Source organism: Nerophis lumbriciformis, linkage group LG07, assembly GCF_033978685.3.
Source record: "Nerophis lumbriciformis linkage group LG07, RoL_Nlum_v2.1, whole genome shotgun sequence".
NCBI lineage: Eukaryota > Metazoa > Chordata > Actinopteri > Syngnathiformes > Syngnathidae > Nerophis > Nerophis lumbriciformis.
In genome coordinates, this window is record NC_084554.2 from 15,438,623 (window position 1) to 15,462,131 (window position 23,509).

The window sequence follows — 23,509 nt, forward strand, 5'->3', positions numbered from 1 at the left end:
TACATCAATGTATAGGCTGAAAACTCAGGATGGGTACCAAGTTTATTTCTTTTATAGGTACCGACCAAATTCCGTAGTACTGATTCAAGAAAATCAAACGGGACCATATTTCAATACCTTTTTGCATGTGACATTATGTCCATTTGCAGACTCTGCACCAACTCAAGCTCAGGCGTATTTGTAGCAGACTGCCTCAATGTAATCTTGCGATTTTCATGTCAACAAAGCAAGCATGCCAAATAGAACATTTTGCAAAAGGCTACACTTTTCAAAATGCACTAGCTCAATGCTAATTTACATTGGATATACCATAGTATACATAAAAGCTGAATAATTATAATAAATAAATGGGTTATACTTGTATAGCGCTTTTCTACCTTCAAGGTACTCAAAGCGCTTTGACAGTATTTCCACATTTACCCATTCACACACACATTCACACACTGATGGCGGGAGCTGCCATGCAAGGCGCTAACCAGCAGCCATCAGGAGCAAGGGGTGAAGTGTCTTGCCCAAGGACACAACGGACGTGACTAGGATGGTAGAAGGTGGGGATTGAACCCCAGTAATCAGCAACCCTCCGATTGCTGTCACGGCCACTGTACCAACTTCGCCACGCCCAATACTAATCAGAGAAATGCCAGGTTGGCCGACCATTTTTATAAACTTTAATCACTTTTTAATCACTGACCTCCGATTGAGTTGCTCCATTTGTTGGCTGGATCCTGATCGGGGGATTCCATGGTTACACTTGCCACCATGACTCGGTCTCTGCCAGGTCGTGGTGCGGTTGACATGGTCGACATAGAACACTCTGCCGTGGCTGTCTATACGAGCTTCCCAGTCTGTAGCAGCCGGAAGACACAACATTGAAGACTTAAGATGAAATAAACAGCCAATTATATCATGGTAGCTTATTTCAGGTTGGTCAGGTGTGACCCGCTCTGAATTTTGGTATGCTAGGATTTATTTGTTTCGGCTACGCCTAACAATTTGGAACATTACAACTTTTACATGTTGACACTTTTTGTCATCTGAATGTTGTTCATTTCCTGAGTTTAGGGGTCATTATTTTCTAATTACAGAGATTCAGTGATGAAAAGGTAAATATAAGGACAAAAAAAAGTAATATCGGAAAGAAATATGTAAATATAATTAATGATGAATACCAAACTAGGTTTAAATACTTTAAGTGAAAATATTAACAAAAAATAAATATTAAATTAATTACATTAATAGGAGGATAAGCATTATGACAAAAATGCACAATTGCCTAATAACGATAGATTGAAGGGGTCATATTATGATTTTTTTCTACATTTACAACACTTCCCTGTGGTTTACATAACATTTAATGGTGATTTTTTTGGGCAATAGATTATAGGCATAGATTATGTTTTAAAGACCATCTCCAGACCTTCAAGACCCTCTTTCTAACAGTCTCTTCAGAATGCGGTCTTATTTATGTGCCTCCACTTCGTCTTTTCCCCGTCAGCCATGTGGTTGTTTTTAGCCCTGTCATATTGAGTCTACTGTCAGATATAAGTTCAAACTATAAATGCTCATTTGTATCAGAAATTGCAACAGCAGATGATGCATGTACATGTACAAGCCAGTCTGCCGCACAACAAGATGGTAGAGAAGAAGAAGGAACTTATTGACTACAGCGTCGGACTATAATGGCGGAATCGCGCAAATCTCTTTGGGTAAAACTTTGCCATAAATGGCGATATCCCCTGAAAACGTCACAAATAGGGCAAAAAAGGAAGTATGAAGGAAAGCAAAATTGTTTTATAAATATCTCCACCATGCCTCAATGGTTTGATTTCAAAATTTCGGGACTCATGTAGATTCCAAATACACAAAAACAGGTACCCATTGTTAAACGTTGGTTTTGCATATGATTCCCTTTTAGTAGTGACATAGGGAACAAAATGTTAAAAAAAATAAAATAGGCAAAAAAACGAGTTAAAGAGTACAGGAAAGAAAGAACTACAAATAAGATGTATTAAAAAAAAGATACAAATTAAAATGAGCAACAAAATAAAAATAAATAGCTATTGCTGAATTTAAAATAACATATAAAAAGTCAATAAATAAAAAATAAAATAAAAACAAGTAAAGTAAATACCAGTTCCAGTTTTTGGAAACACTGGCACCTTTACTTGTATGGCATTAGATGAAGATTTTTGTATCCTGTTTGTTTTTTTTATTGTGTTTTTTCTATAGTACTGTTTTGTTGACGTCTGTATCGTTTTATTATGAGCCATGTTTGTGTCTGGAATAAAGTTTGATGATGATGATGATATTAAGAATAAATATATGATTACTGGTGTCAAATTATAATGATCATGTCACTTTTTGTGCAATTTGCGGTAAGAATGCGATTAAAGCGATAATTTGATTTAACAATTGTGTTGTACTTGGCAAAATTACATTTATAAAGACTTTAAACATTGTACTTATGTTATATGCAAAGTCTCTATTTTGCACAGCGTGGGTTCAGAATGTGTTTAAACCATTACGAAGCTAGATTCAATCATCTCCATAAACCAACAACCTTTAATGTTTGTCTCGCTACTTACTAATAACCCTCTTAGACCACTAAAACACCAAGTATTTTGGTTTCCTCCAGCCCTCCATTGAACTTAATGTAGATTTTTCAGTTGGCTCTTCAAGTATGTTTAATTTCTCCTGTTTCCTTACGTCACATATTTTCATGGTGATGTCCACTTTGCAGTATTTAGATTCTCATTCGATATTTGTTCCTTTTATCTGTGCGTCTCTGTCTCAGCAACTCTGTTCTGTAATTATTGTTGGGTAAAATATGAGGTGATTTTAGATTTAGTATCGAGCATAATAGCATGGATCAGGGGTGTCCAATTAATTTGACCCGCGAGACATCATGAGTTCAACAAAACGCACCCCTGAATGCTTTCAAATTAATCTTATATACATAGTTGTATAAATATACATATTATATACATAATTGCTGCCATCTAGAGTGAGTAAATCATATCAATAACCTTCGAAAATACTTTGGATTGTGTCATATAAGTAAATGCTGCACTATAATTACAAACAACCTTCCCTAGTCACGGTGCAATAATATTAAAGAAAAATGCAACTAACATACAGGTCAACACACATGGTCTAACATAACCTGCTTACCGAACATTGTGGCTATTATGAAAAACGTGTAAACATCATAAAAAAATTGTAAATTACACCCATGTAAATCCATTAGAGTGCAGGATAGGAACATGTAAAACACTCTTTCCACATTTATTTACCGGTAAGTTTGGCACATTTTAGCTGCTTGATATCTGATTGATTACAACACTTTAAGAAGGTTGTCACAGAAGTAAATATGGTAGGAACTAGGGTTGTATTGTATACCGCTATTGGTATATTACCGCAATACTAATTAATAATATTCAGTAATATACCGCCACTAAAGAGTACCGGTCCACCACGAATTGATACCTGAATGTGTGGTATCATCCAAAACTAATGTACAGTATCAAACAACAGAAGAATACATGCTTATTACATTTTAACAGAAGTGTAGATAGAACATGTTAAAAGAGAATTTAAGCAGATATTAACAGTAGATTAACAAGTAGATGAATAATCAATTTTTACAGCTTGTCCTTCATAATGTTGACAAAATAATAGAATGATAAATGACACAATCCGTGCTGCAGTCGCTGCTGGGCCACAACATTAGGTACACCTGCAGACTGCAGCACGGATTTCATATTTCATTCATTCACAACTCCTCCAACACGAACATTATTCTTTTTGCATTTTTGGCTTCTTATTAAATAACTTTTTTAAATAGATTCAATCTTGCACGTGTAAACTCTAAGTGTGGGCTTTAGCTGATATAACACTCCCGTCAAGGGGTGCATTCTACGCCGGGGGTGCATTATCCGGCACAACACCCCGGAAGAGTTAGTGCTGCAAAGGGTTCTGGGTATTTGTTCTGTTGTGTTTATGTTGTGTTACTGTGCGGATGTTCTCCCGAAATGTGTTTGTCATTCTTGTTTGGTGTGGATTCACAGTGTGGCGTATATTTCTGACAATGTTAAAGATTTTTACACTGGCACCCTCAGTGTAACCTGTATCGCTGAAGATCAAGTATGCGTTGCATTCACTTCTGTGTGCATGCCAAAGCCGCACATATTATGTAACTGAGCCAGCACTCGGACTGGACGAAAAGGGGACGTTACAATTCTCGGGAGGGGCACTGAAATTTGGGCGTTTCCCGGGAGGTTTGGCAAGTATGAGAATTAGCGCTGTATATAATCGGCGGGCCAGCTCTAGTGTTAATTTGATATCACCTCACGGGCCAAGTGAAATTACAAGGCGGGCCAAATTTGGCCCGCGGGCCAGAGTTTGACACCCATGCTTTATACCATCACAGATGCTGGCTTTTGAACTTTGCGCCTATAACAGTCCGGATGGTTCTTTTACTCTTGGGTCCGGAGGACACGACGTCCACAGTTTCCAAAAACAATTTTAAATGTGGACTCGTCAGACCACAAAACACTTTTCCACTTTGCATCAGTCCATCTTAGATGACCTCGTGCCCAGCCAAGCTGGCAGCGTTTCTGGGTGTTGTTGATAAATGGCTTTTGCTTTGCATAGTAGAGTTTTAACTTGCACTTACAGATGTTGCGACAAACTGTAGTTACTGACAGTGGTTTTCTGAGGTGTTCCTAAGCCCATGTGGGGATATCCTTTACACACCGATGTTGCTTTTTTCGATGCAGTACCGCCTGAGGGATCGAAGGTCACGGGCATTCAATGTAGGTTTTCGGCCTTGCCGCTTACGTGCAGTGATTTCTCCAGATTCTCTGAACCTTTCGATGATATTACGGACGGTAGATGGTGAAATCCCTAAATTCCTTGCAATAGCTCATTGAGAAATGTTGTTCTTAAACTGCTCGATAATTTGCTCAGGCATTTGTTCACAAAGTTGTGACCCTCGCCCCATCCTTGTTTGTGAAGGACTGATCATTTCTTGGAAGCTGCTTTTATACCCAATCATGGCACCCACCTGTTCCCAATGACTCTGTTCACCTGTGGGATGTTCCAAATAAGTGTTTGATGAGCATTCCTCAACGTTCTCACTCTCTTTTGCCACTTGTGCCAGATTTTTTTAAACATGTTGCAGGCATCAAATTCCAAATGAGCTAAGTTTTCCAGTTCGAACGTTAACTACCGTATTTTTCGGACTATAAGTCGCAGTTTTTTTCATAGCTTGGCCGGGGGTGCGACTTATACTCAGGAGCGACTTATATGTGAAATTATTAACACATTACCGTAAAATATCAAATAATATTATTTAGCTCATTCACGTAAGAGACTAGACGTATAAGATTTCATGGGATTTAGCGATTAGGAGTGACAGATTGTTTGGTAAACGTATAGCATGTTCTATATGTTATAGTTATTTGAATGACTCTTACCATAATATGTTACGTTAACATACCAGGCACCTTCTCAGTTGGTTATTTATGCCTCATATAACGTACACTTATTCAGCCTGTTGTTCACTATTCTTTATTTATTTTAAATTACCTTTCAAATGTCTATTCTTGGTGTTGGGTTTTATCAAATACATTTCCCCAAAAAATGCGACTTATACTCCAGTGCGACTTATATATGTTTTTTTCCTTCTTTATTATGCATTTTCGGCCGGTGCGACTTATACTCCGGAGCGACTTATACTCCGAAAAATACGGTATGTTGTCTTTGCAGTCTATTCAACTGAATATACATTGAAAAGGATTTGCAAATCATTGTATTCTGTTTTTATTTCCGATTTACACAACGTGCCAACTTCACTGGTTTTGGGGTTTGTAAATAAGTAAATCGGTATTGGTTTTGAGAAGCACTGCGTTTTGTATTGGCATGGAATTTTTTGTACTGTAATTCTAATATTTCAGTTTAAAAATGAATGGAAATTAGTGTTTTCCTGGTATATAAACTACCAAAGTGATTTGACTTTATGTTCTTTTTAAGGCATGTTTTGTGCATGCTTTGTGGCAGCTCTGCTGTAACATCGATGTTGTCTTTGGACCCGTTGGCCCTTCATTTCAGATGCAAGCATCCATTACAGAGCAGAAGGAAGCTCTAAATCTAAACTGTAACGGAAATGCATGGGAGGAGCAAACACAAAAGGACACAGCACAGATGTTTGAAAACAAACATGCAAACACACGTGCAAACCAAGCTGTTGGCGTATGGCTCCAGAGTAAGATGTGTTTATGCTTACTTGGAGGTAAGGCTTGGTCAGTGGCAGCAGGAAAATGGTTTAAGTCAAGGCTGGGAAGAAGTACTGGAGGAAGGCCAACGGGAGGTGAGAAGCCTGAGCCTACAGGAAACAGTACGGAATACGTTACACCCTGAGGGCGCTGGACAGATTACGACTCAGGTTCGAACGGTCCCAGTCTGACTGCCAGTCTCTTTAACAAAAATTTAGAGGGGAAAGATCATGGGAACACTGCATGGGAACACTGCATGCATACAAATGAAATGTGAAAATGAATGCTGTCCAACAAGGAAACATTAAACTCTTGTAGCATTACAAGATATACATTACATATATCATCCACCAGGAATACACAATGTTGGGATCGCACTAATCCCCAGAAATGATGCACAACCTACGCATTTGATTGGTTTCTCCAATCAAATGCACATGTCAACCGTCTCACCAATCCAATGTGACCCAGCTTCCACTCGTGTGTTTTATGTAGGGTTGTCTTGATCAGATATTGGTATCAGTCCGATATCAGCAAAATAACAAGTGTCTAAAATCTTCGATATAAGCGCTCCGATACAAGCAGTCCTGCAGCACGTCGTTTCTTGTATTCTAGTCAAGTCATTTACAAAAGTAAACATGGTAGGTTATAGGCTATGAGGAGCTAGCAGATACACAATAGCAAAGCACACAACAGCACACAAGCTAGACCAGAGGTCGGCAACCCAAAATGTTGAAAGAGCCATATTGGACCAAAAATACCAAAACAAATTTGTGTGAAGCCGCAAAAAATTAAAAGCCATATTACATACAGATAGTGTGTCATGAGATATAAATTGAATTAAGAGGACTTAAAGGAAACTATATGAGCTCAAATATACCTACAAATGAGGCATAATGATGCAATATGTACATATAGCTAGCCTAAATAGCATGTTAGCATCGATTAGCTTGCAGTCATGCAGTGACCAAATATGTCTGATTAGCACTCCACACAAGTCAATAACATCAACAAAACCCACCTTTGTGCATTCATGCACAACGTTTAAAGTTTGGTGGACAAAATGAGACAGAAAAAGAAGTGGCATAAAACACGTCCTCGAAAGTCGGAGAAAGTTATACATGTAAACAAACTACGGTGAGTTCAAGGACCGCCAAAATTAGTAGGACAAAACGGTGCTCGCCAAATACTCGAATCAGTGAAGCATGTTTAATATAAACAGTGTGCTTTATAACAATTAGGGAGGTTTGTGTCATCGTTGTCCTCCTACAGAAACAAACAAAAAAAAAAATTTTTTTCCCCTCATCTTTTTCTATTTTTCATACATTTTTGAAAAAGTTTCAGAGAGCCACTTGGGCGGCGCTAAAGAGCCGCATGCGGCTCAAGAGCCGTGGGTTGCCGACCCCTGAGCTAGACATACAGTACGTACTGCTGTGTCCTTAAATGAACCATATTGCAGTTTAATTCAGCACATTTGTCAATATAAACAAGTATCAAATAGTCATAGTTGCATATTATTTAGAGTTGAATTTACAGAAAGCAAGTATCCAGCCATGCTAGCATGTATCCAGTAAGAAATGTGTCCACATCATTGAATTTACTACATCATCACTTCACTTCGATTTAATCTCAACATAAATCCATTTCAGACTGTTAATAATAAATAGGTTAATATTTTGTTATACCTATCATTGTTTTGTTTGACTAATTTTACTTGATCCCACCTTTTTTTAACATTCCACACTACGAAGTAATACAAGTATGTATTATTCGTGCTGGCATCAATATCGGCCAATACTCAAATGTCCAATATAGGATGTGAAAAAATTGTATCGCAACACCCCAATCTCAGAACATCAACTTGTAACAATATGTCAATTCGTTATAGATATGACAGAAACTTGCGTCTGCTTCTTTATATATAAATATAGTATAATATTTAAACAACACATTCAGAACATTTGTTCTCAGGACTGGACTGTGCACCTTACCTCCTTTTGCACTATTTTTCTTTTCTTTCCTTCCTATGTTATGCATATTTGTAGACTGTCGCACTGATACTGGAGTTGCTTTTAATCTCATTGTACCTGTGTATAGTGACAATAAAAGGCATTCTATTCTATTATAAACCCTCTCGTATTTACTCATAACTCAGACCGTCTTACTGTTTGAGTCTAGGGCAGGGGTCGGCAACCCGCGGCTCCGGAGCCGCATGCGGTTCTTTGATCATTCTGATGCGGCTCAGCTGCATACTTGCCGACCCTCCCGAATTTCCCGGGGGATTTCCGGATTTCAGTGCCTCTTACAGAAAACACCCCTGCTACCACCAAACCCCGCCCCCACCCCAACCCTGCTCCCTCACACATCAACCCCCCCCCCCCCCCCTCTCCGTGCGTCGGTTGAGGTGGGCGGGGTTTGGTAGCGGGGGTGTATAATGTAGCCCGGAAGAGTTAGGGCTGCATTGGATTCTGGGTATTTGTTCTGTTGTGTTTATGTTGTGTTAAGGTGCAGATGTTCTCCCGAAATGTGTTTGTCATTCTTGTTTGGTGTGGGTTCACAGTGTGGCGCATTATTAGTAAGAGTGTTAAAGTTTTTTATACCGCCACCGTCAGTGTAGCCTGTGTGGTTGTTGACCAAGTGTGCCTTGCTGTCACTTGCATGAGCAAGCAAAAGCCCCATACGTGTGGCTGGGCCGGCACGCTGGTTGTAGTGGACGCTAAATGCTGTACCATTACCGCACGTTCGAGAGAATAGTTGCACTGAAATTTGTAGTCTACCGGAATAATCGGGAGAGTTGACAAGTATGATACTGTCAAGCGCCATTCACAACATTTAATTTTCATATTAAGGTGTGGGCCGCGTGTCTGAAACCCTTGATTTATACATAGCACAAAGCAAGAAAAAAAACTTTGGATGCAGTGTTATTTCATTTTAAATTTCAAAAGATTTTTGTGGCTCCCATTGTTTGCTTTAATTTGTGAAACTGGTCAAAATGGCTCTGAGTGGTAAAGGTTGCCGACCCCTGGTCTAGGGGAACTGCACTTTTTTGGAATTGGGCCTATTGTTCACAATCATTCTGAAAGACATGACGACAGATGGATTTTTTTTTAATGAATTCTAAATATTAAATTAATTTGATCAACTGTCTGTAGAGACTTCACTGGGCTTTAAGGTAAATTATTATTACGTATTTTACTAATATTTAACTGTGTTTGATGAATTCATATCAGAGTTTTTTAATTATACATTTTAAATTTGCATTTTAAGTTATAGGAAAGGCTCATTACACATGTTACACACGTTTCAATAAAAAAATAGCCAGTTAAGGTGCCTTTGGCATCGAGTCCCAATGCCTCCTGGACACTTCTTGGTGAGGTGTTCCAGGTAGGGCTGGGCGATATACAGATATACTCGATATATCGCGGGGTTGTCTCTGTGCGATATAGAAAATGACTATATCGTGATATTCGAGTATACGTTCTCACGCAGTTGCTTTTAGCTGCGGGTATTACACTGCAGGCGTTTCTCACTCTTTCTTGTCTCTCCTTCTCACAGAGACTTAAAACAAGCGCACCTTCTTACATACGTCACATATGTATACGCCCTGGTATACGAGAGAAAGAAGGTGCGAATCTGGTAACAAATGAAGGAAGAATGAATTCCCAAGAAAAACAGCACGGGGTCCATCGTCTGGCGGTGGTTTGGCTTCAAGCGGGAATATGTCGAACAGACAACCGTAATTTGTCAAGTGTGGGGCAAAAGCGTTGCTACAAAAAGTAGCATTACTGCTAATATGTAGCATCATTTGAAAAGCCCCCCGCTAGAGAATGAAGAGTGTTTGAAACTCCGCATGTCAACATCTCCGTTCGGTGCCACACCAACAAAATGCCGAGGCAACCATTTCCACATCAACACCGTATGACAAAAAAAGTCAACAACAGAAGGAGATAACGTCCGCAGGAACTTACCACATAGCAAAGGACATAGACTATTTAATTTCCTATTATGCAGCTAATTTTTATTTGACAGTTATTGAAATATCTTGTGTGACATCATGCACAAAAGTGCACTTTATTTGTTTTGAACTATTGTAGTGGCGTTCTGTACAAAAAGTGCACTTTAATTTAGTGTTGTTTGATATGTCATCTTAGTGACATCACGCACAAAAGTGCACTCATAGCTTGTTTTAAAATGTCTCTTACAATCTTGCAATTTCTGTTTTGAAATGACATGAATGTTTGTGCCACTGCTTAATAACTGTTTAATAAATATAGTTTTGGTAAATTGACTTAGTTGTGATTTCCCTCTCTGCATGAAAGTTTAAAATTAGCATATATGAATGCAGTATGAACAAGAATGTTTTAATGTAGACACATAGAATCATCATACTGCTGTGATTATATGCATCAAGTCTTCCTTCAAGGCTAAGGCAAAATATCGAGATATATATCATGTATCGTGACATGGCCTAAAAATATCAAGATATTACAGGGGAACATTATCACAATTTCAGAATTGTTAAAACCATTAAAAATCAGTTCCCAGTGGCTTATTATATTTTTCGAAGTTTTTTTCAAAATTTTACCCATCACGCAATATCCCTAAAAAAAGCTTCAAAGTGCCTGATTTTAACCACCCGTCCATTTTCCTGTGACGTCACATAGTGAAGCCAACACAAACAAACATGGCGGAAAGAACAGCAAGCTATAGCGACATTAGCTCGGATTCAGACTCGGATTTCAGCGGTTTAAGCGATTCAACAGATTACGAATGTATTGAAACGGATGGTTGTAGTGTGGAGGCAGGTAGCGAAAACGAAATTGAAGAAGAAACTGAAGCTATTGAGCCATATCGGTTTGAACCGTATGCAAGCGAAACCGACGAAAACGACACGACAGCCAGCGACACGGGAGAAAGCGAGGACGAATTCGGCGATCGCCTTCTAACCAACAATTGGTATGTGTTTGTTTGGCATTAAAGGAAACTAACAACTATGAACTAGGTTTACAGCATATGAAATACATTTGGCAACAACATGCACTTTGAGAGTGCAGACAGCCCAATTTTCATCAATTAATATATTCTGTAGACATACCCTCATGTCAGCAGGCCAGGGAAGCTAGGGTCGATATTCTTCTCTTGATCATCTTCGGGACGGTGTGAGCCAAGACATCCAGGGGGTTAAGTTCGCTCATCTGCTGGAACAAACTGCCGCCATTGCTTGCCGTGCTACCGAGGTCCTTTGTCCCTGAATTGCTCACACACTCCGGCAGATTCAATGGGGGTCTGGCGGCAGATTTCTTTGACTTTATCGTTGGAAATGCATCTGCTTTGAGTGTCGCAGGATATCCACACATTCTTGCCATCTCTGTTGTAGCATAGCTTTCGTCGGTAAAGTGTGCGGAACAAACGTCCAATTTCTTGCCACTTTCGCATCTTTGGGCAACTGGTGCAACTTGAATCCGTCCCTGTTCGTGTTGTTACACCCTCCGACAACACACCGACGAGGCATGATGTCTCCAAGGTACGGAAAACAGTCGAAAAAACGGAAAATAACAGAGCTGATTTGACTCTGTGTTTGAGAAAATGGCGGATTGCTTCCCGATGCGACGTCACATTGTGACGTCATCGCTCCGAGAGCGAATATTAGAAAGGCGTTTAATTCGCCAAAATTCACCCATTTAGAGTTCGGAAATCGGTTAAAAAAATATATGGTCTTTTTTCTGCAACATCAAGGTATATATTGACGCTTACATAGGTCTGGTGATAATGTTCCCCTTTAAAAAAAGGCCATATCGCCCGGCCCTAGTTCCAGGCATGCCCAGCCGGTAAAAGACCCCGAGGCAGACCTAACACATTGAGAGGATTATGCCTTGCAGCTGACCACAGTTTCCCCCGTTGGAATAACTACACCTGGAGGACAGGGCTAGTACCAAAAGAAAAATAAATGATTTGCACCATCTTCAAGAACAAGGGTGATCCATTAGAATGCAAGCACGGCCGGGGGAAACTGCAAACAGATACATGGAAAGGACACCGAGAGCCCAGGTGGAAAAGTTCCTTTCTGAGCCAATGTGGCTTCTGACCAGAAGACGGTAGACCAGATTGCAGCCTTGAGGCGGCTTCTTAACAGAAGTGCTGGAAACATCCAATTGACCAGCCCATCTGCTTTCTTGACCAGGAGAAAGCCTTTGGCAGTGTCCCAACAGAAAAGTTGGGGAAGATCGTCGAGGAGACGGGAATAAGCAGCAAACTACTTAAAATTGATAACTGCACTTTGATCAACTCACAGACTAGTGGGCATAGGCGCCGATCTACATTTCTGCCAGTGGGTTGGTGCTCGTACGGGCGGTAAATCTGACGCTACTTTTCTGAGTATGCGCGGTTTTTGCTTGGTGGTGAGAAAGAATATGCCATCAATCCCACATGGGTGCTCAGGCCCCAAAGCACCCACGGGATCGGCGCCTATGCTAGTGGGACGCAGGGACAAGAGGGGGCAGAGCCCCCTCAAATAAATGTCTTGCCCCCTAAAAGCAAAATGTTTGAAGTATAGAAAGTATATTTTAATATACCCACAAAATGTATGACAAGTTGACAAAATTATCCACAGTGGGGTAGAAATCCGTTGAAAAAGGGACACGCTACAACACTTGTATGATATCATCTTCCCTCTATTGTCCCTCTGCTGTCAGGGTCCACGAGTCCGCACACACACACACACACACACACACACACACACACACACACACACACACACACACACACACACACACACACACACACACACACACACACACACACACACACACACACACACACACACACACACACACACACACACACACACACACACACACACACACACACACACACACACACACACACACACACACACACACACACACACACACACACACCAGTGACGTGCGGTGAGGTTGATGGCTGGTGAGGCACTGACTTCATCACAGTCAGATTTACAAACATATGAACCCTAAAGAGTATCTTATTCACCATTGGATTGGCAGCAGTTAACAGGTTATGTTTAAAAGCTCATACCAGCATTCTTCCCTGCTTGGCACTCAGCATCAAGGCTTGGAATTGGGGGTTATTAAATCGCCAAAAATTATTCCCGGGCGTGGCGCCGCTGCTGCCCACTGCTCCCCTCACCTCCTAGGTGGTGATCAAGGGGATGGGTCAAATGCAGAGGACAAATTTCATTACACCTAGTGTGTGTGTGACAATCATTGGTACTTCAACTTTACACATACAAACTGTAGCACACAAAAAAGCACATTTAATAAAAAAACGTTATTATGGTCTTACCTTTACTTATAAAATAAATCCATGAGCCGCTATTGTGCTGGATTAATGCAATCCCTGACGGGAGTGTTATATCAACTAAAGCCCTCACTTCAACTTTCCACGTGCAAGATTGAATCTATTTAAAAAAGTGTAACCGAGGGTTTATAAATGTCGCCTATACTGTATGAAACTACAAAATAACAAACACGGAGGCTCCAGTTTACACGAGGACCACTTTATTTACCTTCTTTCAAAAACTTCCGCTCCACTCCAACGTGTCGTCACTTCCGCTCTTAGCGCCTTCAAAATAAGAGCTCAAGGCATATACTGTATAACAGCGCATAACAGGAACTTAACATCACAAAGAGGAAAGCCCATAAAAATAGGTTACAAAAGTTATTTAATAAGAAGCCAAAAAGTGCAAAAACAACAATGTTCGTGTTGGAGGAGTTGTGAATTAGGTACACCTGCAGAGTGCAATGTTGTGGCCCTGCAGTCATTCACAACTCCTCCAACACGAACATTATTGTTTTTGCACTTTTTGGCTTCTTATGAAATAACTTTTTTAAATAGATTCAATCTTGCACGTGGAAAGTTTAAGTGTGGGCTTTAGTTGATATAACACTCCCGTCAGGGGTTGCAATCTACGGCGGGGGTGCAGGAGGCGGGATTACTGGAGCCTCAGCCAGTGCGTCTTTTGCAGCCGTTTTATGATCGCTCAGCACAAGAAATACTTTACACACATACAGTTGTTGACAAAATACACTGTACATTATATACCTCAGCTAACTAAACTATGGAAATGTATAATATAGTTCATATAGCAATACGGTCTCACTGCACAGCAGGCCAGCAGTTAGCCGAGTCCCCAATCCATGTTGAGGCACAACTGAGTGACGTGCCTCAATAGTGCTCTCAGTATTTGAACGGCAAATGTGAAAATTCAGCGATTTTGAATAAAAATAATCTAAAACTGGTGAAGTTAAACGGAAAATAACTTTATAGTATAATCACTGGATACATATTACAATTTAATAAAAACATTTTCTTTTTACATTTTTTTCCTTTCCATGATGGCAGTTGAGGCCCCGCCTCACCTGCCTCTAGTGACTGCACGTCACTGGAATATATCCAATCACAGTTCTTTAATAGCGTTAAATATGACAGAGGAAGGGGGTTAGCGATGAAGGTGAGCCAATCAGATGCTTTTCTTTCTGAGATGAGGTAGTTCAAGTTGAACGTCTCACCGGCAGTGTCAAAACTAAAAGGTGTGGATTTAACTTGTTCTACATCGCAATATGTGAACACATTTTATTTTTGACACCATATATGATGCCATATGCGGGGCGAGCCATTGATCGTGGTATCGACACAACTAAGTTAAAGTTGTGTGTATTTCCTCCTTCAGGCGTTCTGTCAAAGAGTTATCAGTGGTAATTCTTGTTTAAACGGTGATGAAAACGAATATGTAGGCTACCATTATTTGCGTCAATGTGAACTGTAATTGTCTACATGTGTTGCTTTCAGTCTGCTAACACAGTGTTTTTCAACCTTTTTTGAGCCAAGGCGCATTTTTTTTATTGAAAAAATCCGGAGGCACACCACCAGCAGAAATCATTAAAAATTAAACTCAGCAGCAGTAAAAAGTGTTATCGCAATTGTTGGATATGACTTTAAACCAGGCCCGCGGGCCGGATCCGGCACCCCAGCATCCAAAATCCGGCCCACAGGAAGTCCCAAGTTTTTTTTTTTTTTTTTTTTTTAAATCTTTCCTTTCTAATCCATTTTCTACCGCTTGTTACTCTTGGTGTCTCCTAGCCGCTCAGGCAAATCATATGGTCTAAAAATGAATTTTCCCATCGATAACGTGACAATGTTAAATGTTGATGAACATCAACGTTAATTGATGTTAAATGACAAAACGGATTATAAAGACAATGTATATATGTATATATACATATACATATATATATATATACCGTATTTTTCGGACTATAAGTCGCAGTTTTTTTTCATAGTTTGGCCGGGGGTGCGACTTATACTCAGGAGCGACTTATGTGTGAAATTATTAACACATTACCGTAAAATATCAAATAACATTATTTAGCTCATTCACGAAAGAGACAAGACGTATAAGATTTCATGGGATTTAGCGATTAGGAGTGACAGATTGTTTGGTAAACGTATAGCATGTTCTATATGTTATAGTTATTTGAATGTCTCTTACCATATGTTACGTTAACATACCAGGCACGTTCTCAGTTGGTTATTTATGCGTCATATAACCTACACTTATTCAGCCTGTTGTTCACTATTCTTTATTTATTTTAAATTGCCTTTCAAATGTCTATTCTTGGTGTTGGGTTTTATCAAATAAAGTTCCCCAAAAAATGCGACTTATACTCCAGTGCGACTTATATATGTTTTTTTCCTTCTTTATTGTGCATTTTCGGCAGGTGCGACTTATACTCCGGTGCGACTTATACTCCGAAAAATACGGTAAATATATATACAGCCTGGCCCGCGGCCAAGTTTTTTTAACCCAATGCGGCCCCCGAGTCAAAAAGTTTGGGAACCTCTGCTTTAAACCATAACCAAGCATGCATCAATATAGCTCTTGTCTCAAAGTAGGTGTACTGCAGTGACGTGCAGTCAGGGGAGGCAGGTGAGGCGGGGCCTCACGTGCCATCATGGAAAGAAAAAAAATGTAAAAAGAAAAAAAATGTATTAAATTGTTATATGTATCCAGTGATTATACCTGGGGATAAGTTGATTGGCAACACTAAATTGGCCCTAGTGTGTGGATGTGAGTGTGAATGTTGTCTGTCTATCTGTGTTGGCCCTGCGATGAGGTGGCGACTTGTCCAGGGTGTACCACGCCTTCCGCCCGATTGTAGCTGAGATAGGCTCCAGCGCCCCCCGCGACCCCAAAAGGAATAAGCGGTAGAAAATGGATGGATGGATGGATGATTATACTATGAAGTTATTTTCCATTTAACTTCACCAGTTTTAGATTATTTTTATTCAAAATCGCTGAATTTTCACATTTGCCGTTCAAATACTGAGAAGAGACTTGCGGTGAGTCAGCAGCCAGTTGAGGCACGTCACTGAGTTGAGCCTCACCATGACTCACCATGCGCAATGACTCGGCTAACTGCTGGCCTGCTGTGCAGTGAGACCGTATTGCTATATGAATTATATTATACATTTCCATAGTTTAGTTAGCTGAGGTATATAATGTACAGTGTATTTTGTCAACAACTGTATGTGTGTAACGTATTTCTTGTGCTGAGCAATCATAAAACGGCAGCGAAGACGCACTGGCTGAGGCTCGCAGTAATCCCGCCTCATGGTGGTAGAGGGCGCTAGTGATCCCAGGGATCATTTTTGCGACTACTCGGCTGCAGAATAAGTGACAACAAGCAGCAACAGTTAGCGATCGTTTATTCTTTCCTCTTGCCTGGACTTTTAACATAAAAGAATACATATCTAAAATAAAACAGTTTTCTAAACTGCACTTTCAATCCAAGCAGGAGGTAATAATTAAAGGAAGATCTCCATCGAGACAGAGAGACTTTTAAAACTGAAGAAAGATAAGGAAGACTTCTATAAACAAGTTATCGATGCTTTTGTTCAGAAAGAGCGGCGCATGGACTTCATTTATAAGTAAAGGTAAGACCATAATAACGTTTGTTTTATTAAATGTGCTTTTTGTGTGCTACAGTTTGTATGTGTAAAGTTAAAGTTAAGTTAAAGTACCAATGATTGTCACACACACTAGGTGTGGTGAAATTTGTCCTCTGCATTTGACCCATCCCCTTGATCACCCCCTGGGAGGTGAGGGACAGCAGCGGCGCCGCGCCCGGGAATCATTGTTGGTGATTTAACCCCCAATTCCAACCCTTGATGCTGAGTGCCAAGCAGGGAAGAATGCTGGTATGAGCTTTTAAACATAACCCGTTAACTGCTGCCAATCAAATGGTGAATAAGATACTCTTTAGGGTTCATATGTTTGTAAATCTGACTGTGATGAAGTCAGTGCCTCACCAGCCATGAACCTCACCGCACGTCACTGGTGTATTGTTACCACCTGCCACATCACGCCGTGACTTATTTGGAGTTTTTTGGTGTTTTCCTGTGTGTAGTGTTTTAGTTCTTGTCTTGCGCTCCTATTTTGGTGGCTTTTCCTGTTTTGTTGGTGTTTTCCTGTAGCAGTGTCATGTCTTCCTTTGAGCGCTATTCCCCGCACCTGCTTTGTTTTAGCAATCAAGACTTTTCAAGAAGTTGTTGCTATCCTTCTTTGTGGGGACATTGTTGATTGTCATGTCATGTTCGGATGTACATTGTGGACGCCGTCTTTGCTCCACAGTAAGTCTTTGCTGTCGTCCAGCATTCTGTTTTTGTTTACTTTGTAGCCAGTTAGGTTTTAGTTTCGTTCTGCATAACCTCCCCTAATTTTCAATGCCTTTTCTTAGGGGCACTCACCTTTTGTTTATTTTTGGTTTAAGCATTAGATACGACGACAAAACCTCGTCGTCTCACACATCTACAAAGCAATTAGCTACCGGCCGCCACCTACTGATATGGAACAGTATAACACAATCATGCTGCCAAGCTCTAGACAGCACCGACACTCAACAACGGCACATTATCTGCAGACTATAATTACTTGTTTGCAAAAAATATTTTTTCCCCAAATCAGTGAAATCACATAATCTCCCACGGCACACCAGACAATGTGAACTTCCTCACACTGCGAGTGTCCACATGCTTACTGGTCACAGAACACAATTAAATAAATCACATTTAAAAGAACAAGGGGAACTCTTAGTTGGTACAGGAAAACACAACTTGGAAAAAAAAAACATTACTTAAGTTTCTCAGCGTAAATGAGTGGAGAATGCAGAGACTTTGAGGCATGGTTCAGCTGAACTGATGATAAACTAGTTTGAGAAGATTGTTTTTGTATTAGAATAGAATAGAATAGAATATAAAGTACTGTATTGATCCCTGGGGGAAATTCAGCACCACAGTTCGCCCACAATAGACCATAATAATAATAAATAATATAATATATATAATATATTATATATATAATATATAATATAATATTATATATAATATATGATTATATTATTATTATTGCATTATGTTTTTAGTTTCCCTCCTGAGAGATTGCCATTTTATTATGGTTAACTTGGTCTTCAGGTAGAACACCCAAGTTGAACAGGTGTGAAGGTAGATACCTGACAAAGTGCAATCCTCTTCTCCAGGTTGGAGTTGGACACATAGGTGCTGATTTACTAAAAGTTTGCGTGTTATAAAACATGTGCAAACTTGATAGCACACGAAAAGCTGATCTACTAAACGTGGATTGAGTCTCTTCAGTGAGCAGACGTGCAATCCATTTTGCGTCTGTCTTTATTAATATGCAAAATAAATGCTGATCATCAAAACAAGAAAAAAATGCAAATATAATTTAGCACGCACAATGTGATTTATCAACACTCACCACCGTTTTGCCAGCACTATTTCGCGTTTTATTTAGTAGCTGTGCAAACTGACAGTTCCACACACGGCTGCAGGATCAGTGATCACGCAGCAGACAGACGAGAATCCTCATTGAAACATTAAACAGTAAAATATTTTTTAAATGGAAAAAAACTTATTGAAGTATGCATTTTTGCATATTGAGTGGACTAAGTACAGCCTCTCTCCCATACAAAAAAAAAAAAAAAGGAAAAAAAAGAAATGTGGTGGATGTCTCCTGCATGTTTGAAAACATAGCAAAAAGCTACAGGTAGGAGGAGCATTATAACATGAATGTGCAGTAATTGAGAGTGTTTCCGTGCTGATGCCCCGTATAGTACACGTAAAATCGTCATTTAAATAAGGCGGTCTGCACTACTTTACAATTACACACACAGTCTTAGTAAATCACACGCAACACGCCCACTTATAGTACACACTTTTATAGAATGAACGTGCTGATACCATACATCCCAAAAATCTATCAGTATTAGGGCTGCAACAACTAATCGATTAAATCGATTAAAATCGATTATAAAAATAGTTGCCGATGAATTTAGTCATTGATTCGTTGGATCTATGCTATGCACATGCGCAGAGGCAATTTTTTTTTTTTTTTTAAATAAACCTTTAATTATAAACTGTAACATGTACAAACAACTGAGAAACAATAATCAAAATAAGTATGGGGACGGTATGCTGTTTTTTTTTCAATAACATACTGGAAAGGATAGAAATGTAGTTTGTCTCTATTATCCGATTATTAATCGATTAATCGAAATAATAATCGACAGATTAATCGATTATCAAACTAATCGTTAGTTGCAGCCCTAATCAGTATCATTTATCAGTACAAAAATATCTTATAAAATAAAAATGTAAAATGGCTCCTAAAGCTCTGATCCTTGAATAGATGTAAACAAAAAATTTAACTTAACTGATGGTTTAAAAAATGAAACAAAGTGTGACAAATTACAGCTGTTTTGTCTGTACATTGATTTTGCCTCAGTGGTGTCATCCACAACAACAACACAAGCATGTGAGATGTGTCGTGGGTGTATACAGGGCTCAAATTTAACCACGGCAACTGCGGCAAAAGCTGTGACCGCCCTCGTCATTTGCCGTAAGCCCTAAAAAATGCACCAAAATCTACGTGCCGTGACCGCCCTTGACTTTTTACTTGTTAATGGACGAGGGATGTAACAGTAAACGGTATACTGATAGTTTGCGATAAAATTCCAGACGGTTAGTAATACAGTCTAATTTTTTAATTACCGAAAAACCGTCATTTATTAATGCATTTTAGGCACTACGAAGTCAGGCGCATGCGCACTAGCGTCGTTTGGCTTGATATTCATGGCGGACTAAGGAAACAGACTTTGCTCCGGAGACTTCCCCTCGGAGTAAACGGAGCCAAGCGCTTGGTTTAACGTCATTTTAACTCGCGTCCCGCTGTATGTTTAAAAGCGCACTGTTGTGTTTAGATGGAGACAGGTGTGGACAATATTGGAGACAGACACACTTGTCCCCACACTAAATACAGCAAAGGAGAAAACTATTTGATGTTTTGCAGCAGGCGATATGTCGTGAACTTTGTCACAACTTGTTTATAAAGTCTTTACTTTGTTGACTGGGATGTTCACTCCTTTATTTAACTGCAAGCTGTATCAGTGTTCAAATAACATCAATACTAGCTAAAATGCTAGTAGCATCTCATCGAACTGAACAAAGGCTGTGAGGGTTGTGTATTCGACTTGAGAGGTGTGACTCCTCTTTATTTTTGTTGGCCAAACTGTTGTACTGAACCAAGAAAAGAACAAAGCTTGTTTATTAGACTTCAACTTCATTAGCCAAACTGCTTTGTGTTTTATTTTAATATCAAAAAGTAAACACAAGGTTTTTATACATTACTTGTGTTTTTTTCATGTCACAAAAGGTATTACTTCAAAAAACATTCCTGTGACAGAGCATTTTGTTAATGTGTTATTGTGTATAGTTAATTCCTATACGACATATTCCTGCTCAAACTCTTAATGGATCTGTCCCGATACAGCATCTACATGTACATATAAATGTACATAACTTAAATAAATAAATAATAAAATAAAATATCTCCCTCTTTCAAAATGTAAAAATAGAGATAAAGGCATCATGAAATGACAAAAAGCTGACAAGTTTATATTAACAAAAAAACTGTTTTATATATATATATATATATATATATATATATATATATATATATATATATATATATATATATATATATATATATTTATATATATATATTTTTTTTAATATATATATATTAAATATATATATATATATAATATATATATATTTAATATATATATATTAAATATATATATATATATATATATACACACACACACACACATATACATATACATATATATATATATATATATATATATATATATATATATATATATATATATATATATATATATATATATATATATATGCATGCATGCATGCTTTGGAGCCCCTGCCTCGAAATAAAATCATGTTTGCCTTGGTGCCCTTCCAACTTGCCTTGGTGCCCTAAAATTTTAAAGTTAAGTTAAAGTACCAATGAATGTCACACACACACACTAGTTGTGGCGAAATTATTCTCTGCATTTGACCCATCACCCTTGATCACCCAATGGGAGGTGAGGGGAGCAGTGAGCAGCAGCAGTGGCCGTGCCCGGGAAGCATTTTTGGTGATTTAACCCCCAATTCCAACCCTTGATGCTGAGTGCCAAGCAGGGAGATAATGGGTCCCATTTTTATAGTCTTTGGTATGAGTCCTTCTTTAAGGTAACATTTGCCTTGACCTTAAAAAGTTAACATTTGAGGCCTGTGTATGGTTTACATACACAGCATTAACGAGTGGTCCTTTCAACATTGTTTAGTTCAGTCCCGGAGACATGATTTCCTGAGACAAACAGTCCTTTCGGTCACATGTATGTCAATTTCTGTAGTATTCCAAGTTTAACAGTAGATTCTGTTTTTTTGGGGCCAATAACGCAAAAATCATATACCATACAGTGTAACATGGTAGACTTGTTACCAGAAAAAAATATACTCAAGACACCCAAGAGTCAACCCTAATTCTTAAAATGATTACTTCCGTCAATCATATCTCAGGTTCACAAATGTCTCCATAGTTAAAAATATGTTTATAAGTTTGCGAATTCTTATTCTAGCATGGCTGACACTCTGGATCAGGGGTGTCAAACCACAGAGTGGGCCAAAATTTAAAACTGAACAAAGCCGCGGGCCAAGGTTGAACAAATTAACCTTTTTGATAGGGACCCAAACAAGTTTTGCATTAAATATTGAACAAGCAAGGCTTATATAACTTTATAATGACATGCAAAATCGAATTTCAAATAAAAATAATAATAATTAAAAAATATCAATGGCATATCAAATACAATTTAAATAAAAATTGAATGCCTCTTTTCTATTTGCAGCCTTCTGAGGTAAATATCAACATTAACTTTTTCCACAGGCTAATAAATTAGAAAATAAAATAATGAATAAACCAACCATTCAGGACTTTAAACTGCTCAGTTTGCAACACACTGATGTAATCTGATGTGCCCAAGCCAGATACCTGCCATCTTTTCTTGGATGCTAGTTTGTTAATGTCAGGGCTCAGGCTTTGAGCTGAAGCAACCTTCTTTATCGAACGAAGGTGTTCATCAGTCATTTTTTCTCGTATTCCACAGTCTTGGGGGCGTGCCTTACAGGCACTGCTTTTAACGTCCTCTACGAGCTGACGTCACGTCCGCTTTTCATCCATTCCAACAACGTGCCTGCCCAGTCACAAGATATGAGCGGCTTCTGTACGCACATAAAACGTAAATGCAACGCATACTTCATCAACAGCGATACAGTTTACACTGAGAGAGGCTGTATAAGCAACTTTAACATTGTTAGAAATATACGCCACACTGTGAATCCACACCAAACAAGAATGACAAACACATTTTGGGAGAACATCCGCACAGTAACACAACATAAACACAACAGAACAAATACCCAGAACCCTTTGCAGCACTAACTCTTCCGGGACGCTACAATATACACCCCCCGCTACTTCCAAACCCCCGACCACCCCTACCCCCACACACACACACCTTGTAGCGTCCCGGAAGAGTTAGTGCTGCAAAGGGTTCTGGGTATTTGTTCTGCTGTGTTTATGTTGTGTTACTGTGCGGATGTTCTCCCGAAATGTGTTTGCCATTCTTGTTTGGTGTGGATTCACAGTGTGGCGTATATTTCTAACAATGTTAAAGTTTTTTATACTGGCACCCTCAGTGTAACCTGTATCGCTGAAGATCAAGTATGCATTGCATTCACTTCTGTGTGCGTGCCAAAGCCGCACATATTAT

General features: G+C 39.1%; 1 protein-coding gene across 6 annotated transcripts in view; it reads right to left on the reverse strand.

Annotated features, from left to right (window-relative positions):
* The window catches only part of LOC133609793 (E3 ubiquitin-protein ligase HECW1-like), a 181,770-nt gene that overhangs the window by 65,756 nt on the left and 92,505 nt on the right, over positions 1 to 23,509 (reverse strand). For 5 of the 6 annotated variants that reach the window (XR_009815776.2, XM_061965749.2, XM_061965744.2 and 2 more), the window contains 2 exons: positions 6,287 to 6,385; positions 692 to 845 (listed from right to left, as the gene is read on the reverse strand). Coding sequence is in view for 5 of the 6 variants with exons in the window: in XM_061965749.2 (XP_061821733.1) it covers positions 692 to 845; positions 6,287 to 6,385 (253 nt within the window). In the remaining variant the exon portion in view is untranslated. The remainder of the gene's footprint in view (positions 1 to 691; positions 846 to 6,286; positions 6,386 to 23,509) is intronic. The other variant, XM_061965747.2, reaches the window with a different exon arrangement.